This window comes from Colletotrichum truncatum (genome assembly GCF_014235925.2).
Source record: "Colletotrichum truncatum strain CMES1059 chromosome Unknown Contig_0006, whole genome shotgun sequence".
Taxonomy (NCBI): Eukaryota; Fungi; Ascomycota; class Sordariomycetes; order Glomerellales; family Glomerellaceae; genus Colletotrichum; species Colletotrichum truncatum.
The window spans coordinates 2,334,087-2,339,562 of record NW_027222403.1 but is presented as its reverse complement, the minus strand read 5'-3'; the positions used below and the strand labels follow the sequence as shown (position 1 = coordinate 2,339,562).

The following is a 5,476-nucleotide window of genomic DNA, read 5'->3' as shown; positions in this document are numbered from 1 at the left end:
ACACACAATCTCTTCGCCTGTTCATGTGGTCTTGCCTCTCTGAATGACCAGCTTTCCTAAGGCTAAAAAAGCAACGGCTGGTACATGTGAACGGCAAGATGATGGTGGGTGGGCTGTACGTGCAGATCCAAAATCGTAATGTTTCCAAACCCAAACTGGTCTGTCCCCATGAGCAAACGTTCCTTGACCAACCCCTTGCATGCCATCGGCTCAATCTATCCACCCCTCTAGTTCCTCCATTTTCAGCGATTTCGCCATGTGGAGCGGCCCCTGCTAAGTAGGTGGACATAGACGAACATACCTTCAGTTCCAGGGCAAAGGGAACCAAAGGACCTTTCCTCCCCCTCCCCTCGACGTTCTGGGAGCTGTCAAGCCATGCCCGTCAGATATGGACCCACGACGTCGTTGAACTGAATCTACCGCCACGCTATTCGCACCCTTCTCCCTCACCTGCCAGTCCAGTGCCCCTCTCCTCCCATAGACACGCCCCACCAGCCCTGCCTGCCTGTCCTCGATCCTGCTCCCAGGTTGCATCCCGCCCTCCGATCTTTCTCTCTCATCCTGGCTGGGTCTTCTCCGGAGATTCGATCCGGCGTGGCTCGGTCAGAATTTGCAGCCTACCTCTCAACGCATTACTATGTTGCCCTCTCATGGTGTCGTACTTCTCTGCCGCCCCCAGACATCCCTTTCACCCCTCTCACCCAGGCCTCGGAAACTACAGGAAAGGTGGGATATACTCTGCCCCTCTTCTAGGGTCTGAAGTTCCATGTAAGCACTCCATAGAGGGGAAAGCTCTGTTTTTATTTGACCAAAACGAGGACAGGGCTGGAGTTGAGTAGCCAGGCATGTTGTGACTTGGGGAATGGACGAGGAGGAGGATGAGCCAGAGGGCTAAGATGAGGGGTGTGTTGAACTCGATCTGGAACCTAGGGCGTCGAACCAAAAAAAAAAAAAAAAAAAGGCTTTCTCTCTCAGACTGACTCCTCTCTCGGCAAGCTACGGGCATGCTGTTGATGTTGGCCTCCATCGATCTTGTTCGTTCCCTCGCCTCCTTTCTTGCAAACCCCGAGCGGGTGTACCTGACCCCAGGAACTTATATTGACGTACGTCCCATGCCAGCGCCTTGCCTCTCAACCTCTCCAAGCCTTCTCCTCTGTCCTCGATCAGCACCCTTTCAAATCATTCGCCCTTGCTCTGGTCATACAAAGGAGGAGCACAGGAACATCCCCAACCCTCTCTGCTAAGAACTGCGGAATTCAAACTCATACACTCCTTCTACTTTGCCAATCGACAGAAACACCATACTCTCACTTTCCCATCATTCCGCTCCATTCCACTCTTTACCTATTTTGAAAAAAGGTTCCTGAGGAATCTTTGAGCCCCCGGAGCATACTGGACGAAGATACAAAAGTGCTCTTTTGCTTGTCCTTGCCCTTCTCTTAAAACGAACAAAACCCTTGCCCGCCCCGTCACGAAATTCCTCAACAGTCATTCCTTTTCTTTTTTGCCTCCCACTCTTTCATTCTTTCCCTCAGTGGTTCCGTTCTTCTCAAGGAATCCGTTTACAATCCAGTCCACGTTGCAAACGCATACCGTTCCCCAGGCTTTCAGTGGGGGAACGACGGAAAGAAAGAACGGAAACGAAATTCGTTGCAGCACAGCCCTCCGTCATTGACATATCCAGAAACTTGACGTTACGCTTGATAGAGATTTAGCAAAAGGCCAAATGGAGCACCCACGTCCCGTACTTCCGTCTCAGCGCTACTCTCCCTCTCCCGTCTACAGCTACGATAGCAGACGATGTACACCAACGGGGAGGCAGCCCCTGAGGGAGTCGACTGGAAACGCCCAGCCCGGATCTCACCTGGGCAGCCTGGCCTCATCGTGCCGTAACAGTCCCCTCGGGCTCTTCTCGCCCAGCCTTACCAACATCCCGACCCCTCCTGTCGTGCCGTCCCAGGCGGGGACGACCTACAGGAGCAGCAACAGCCTTCGGAGGCCAGATGCCCTACATCTGGCCAGGCGAGGTCGACACGACATCAACCCAATCTACTACGCCCCAGAATTTCGTCCTTATCGGGACAAGCAGGACCAGAAGGACCCTAACGAAAAGCAAATCTGGCCCCGCGTTTTGGAAGATGCCTTCCTCGACTGTAAGTCTTCCCCATGCTCGAGGTGCGAGAGACATTTCTGACTGTTCCGTTTAGCACTGCTCATCATTCCTCACATGGGAAGGAAGAAGTATAGCATGCAAGGAAAGCAGTTTGGACGCAACATGCTCATCAGTGAGTATCTTTGGATTGCCTACTGCTGCAGTCTGCAGCCGGGGCAGAAGGCCGAAGAGAGAAAACGAAAGCAGGTGTCTAGCCACATCCAGGTGGTCAAGAAGATGTTTGAGAAGCACAGGTGCTGTATGTTGGCTCATGGTCCACCTGGGGTTGAACTGAAGCTCACACGTTCCAGATCACTTCTTCTTCGTGAAGGATCCAGATAAGAGCGAGGCACGACTCAAGGACAATTTGGAAATGGCCTCATTCAAAGATAATCCGGTCCTCATTGCTCTCTCCGAGGGCCGGCTCCCAGATGTCCGTCCCAACTATGAGTACTTTGCCCAGATCTTAGCCATGGACAACCTCGTCGTCATGCGTCCCAAGACCTGTTGGATCTTCGTCGCGTCCTCGAATGTGAGGATGGAGGAGAACGGAGACGCATACGACCAAAATGGCAAACTACTCGACCATGACTACTACCCCCACCTGGAGAAGAACCTGCACAAGGAAGACAATTACTCTCGAGGCCTCAACGGCAGCGTTCTATTGCACGAGTACAACCGCGAGCTAGCACAGAAAGAATCTGCTGCCGTCACAGAGCTCTCTCAGGAGTGGGAAGCCAAGTTTACTCCTCTGCACAAGTCACTGGAGTATGCAATTTCGGAAACGAAGTGGCTCGACATACTCGAGATGACGGTGACGCTGGAGATTCACCCCCGCAGCCAGTTCCCCGCCGGATCAGAGCTGAATGGTTTCGTTGAGCTCAACATTGCCCAGCCCACGCTGCAAAACCACCGATGGAAGTGCATTACCAAGCTTGCGCGGCCCGAAGAGTTGCGCCGCGGTGACAGCGATCCTCCTGTAGTCGAGCAGACAAGTGAGGTTGGCGTGCAGTACACACACAGGCCGGGATGCCAGGACAACAAGTTCGACTGTGACTGCCGAAGCCGTCCCAAGCAAGACGTGCGAGTCCCCTTCCCTGCAGCCGAGTGGGCCAGCATCCTCAGTATTTGCGCCGGATATCTTGATCCTGGCGAGAGCAAGTCCAAGATTGAGGATGACGACGAGAAGGCCAAAGCCGCTGAAGAAGCCGCGTTCGAGGCGGAACGCACCACGGCCGAGCTCATCCAGCAGGTGGGCATGTTCCAAGAGCTGTGGTCTGTCCCACCGGACAACAACAACACCGACCGGCGTGTGTGGGTACGACGCGGCATCATTCTCTGGAAGTTCCGAACGATCCACGCCTTTGACGACAAGTGGAACCCGATCTTCGAGAAGCCGGCGCAGCAGAAGGGCAAGAGGCCCGCCGACGAGGAGGGTGACGAGCACAATGGCTCTTCACGACGCGGAAACCGTCCCAAGCGAGTTTACAACCCTCCGGGCACAACATGGCGTTTCCTGACGGCTCTTGACCCCGTCTCCCAGGCGCACCAACAGAATGTCTGCGTCAACCCCACGACTGCTTCTGGCCCAAGCCGTGAGCTCCTCATGGCACCTACGCCTCCTTACTCTCATCACATTGCCGCAGTCATGAACGACAACCTCAACTCTGCTTGGGAGTCGGTCACCATGCCCGGTCAGCTCCCTAGTCTCGCCTCTACAGGTACGCTGGGCCTGATGGACAGCTTCTCACACGGACTTGCTACGCCGCCCCCTACGGCATCCATTCACTCTTCGTACGCGAGCAGCTATGACGGCAGTCATGAGCTCGCCAACGGGTCTCACCATCAGCTTGACTTCTTGTCTGGGGCTTGCACGACCTCCATGGGCAGCCAGAGCACGCTTGTCACTGACATGGGACCAGCTCCTGCCGATCCTTTCTTGTCGGCAACGGCGGGTATCCAAGTTTCAAATGGGGTGAACGTAGGTGTGTATGATGACGCAGACTGCGAGGGGATCCCCGAATGGGACACGGCAACTTCATCCTTCCAAAGCCTCCATCAATGGAACGGCTGGAACGAGGCGTCGGATTCAAAGACGCAGCAGTGGCATAACGAGAACCAGCGCAGCACGGCGGCCAACGCCAATCTGTGGACAGAGGGCAACAAGGACCAACAGACATGGAACCAGCAGCCGTGGGCCCAGGCCGTCTCGGCAGTCGCGGCGGTGGCCGGTTCGGACGGCAGAACGGGATGGTCCCCAGTAGACCAACAGCGCGGGCTGCCCTCCTTGGACCAGATCAGCCCACTGAAGTCGCTAACCGGCAGAAAGAGGGCGCGCTCCAACAGCCTGGACATGGAGAACCGGGAGAACTTCCCCGCTACCGCCATCCAGAAGCTGGTGCACCATCGAGCGCCGGCAGCTGTGTTGGACGAGAGCAGCCACGGGCATCGGAGTTGGGACTAAGCCACCACATGGTCAGCCGATGGGAGCAGCGGGCAAAAGTATACCTTGCCTCGAAGGCAGGACGTATGTAGTGCGCGGATGTGAGTGAGTTAGCCCTGCATGCAGCGGACCGTCGTCGGGCACAGGACACGAAAAAAGGGGCATTGGGAAATTGATGGGTGGAATGATTGACGACCGACTCATGCGCGAAACGCTCAAGAAGGGTATTTTGAGTGGGATGGGAATATGTTTTTGATGCATAGAAAAAGAACGACACTTTGATACCATAATGCTGTAGTTGAGTTAGTAAGGAATGGATGATTTGCAGTGCCGCAGCCCAACTAAGCAAACCGAAGCAAAACCTAAAGAAAGAGAGAGTGAAGGGAAAAAAAAAATGGACTCGGTTTCTACGTTGCAGTCGCATTGGCCCGACAGATGTCTTGTTTCTCCTGTCATGCTTAGGTCCGGACGAGCGAGTGGTTCAGAGGGCTTCTGCGAGGGATGAGATGAAACACAGCGAACGTCTTCAGCAAAAAGAAGACGACACACCCCTCCTCCCTTGGATCGACATTGGAGGAGAGCGGTTGTGGAGTTCTCTCTTTTTTCCATCATCAGCGTTTGAGGTGATGGAAGCTTAAAGATCAGATGATCCTCGTGGTGCCAAGACTTGTGTTTTGCGCAACTGGGGTTGTCCGTTTCTCTCTCTCTGTCTCTCAGTCGTCTCTAATTCGGGGAGGAGCCACAGTCGGACTCTGCATACCGCCCGGACGTTTAGTCGCGACGGTGGATAATCCGTCGCGGATCGGATACTTTTACCAGTGAGATGGAGGCTGTGGGTTTGCAGTGTTTCATTCGAAAGCACGAAATCTGCGGAGCGCACG

General features: G+C 54.7%; 1 protein-coding gene across 1 annotated transcript; it reads left to right on the top strand.

Annotated features, from left to right (window-relative positions):
• Window positions 1–1,726: 1,726 nt before the first annotated feature.
• Window positions 1,727–4,616, top strand: CTRU02_209927 (transcription factor; the record flags this gene model as incomplete). Its single annotated transcript, XM_036720740.1, has 3 exons — window positions 1,727–2,153; window positions 2,208–2,411; window positions 2,464–4,616. 3 exons carry the CDS (start codon window positions 1,727–1,729, stop codon window positions 4,614–4,616), a joined length of 2,784 nt encoding a protein of 927 aa, XP_036587580.1.
• Window positions 4,617–5,476: the final 860 nt, after the last annotated feature.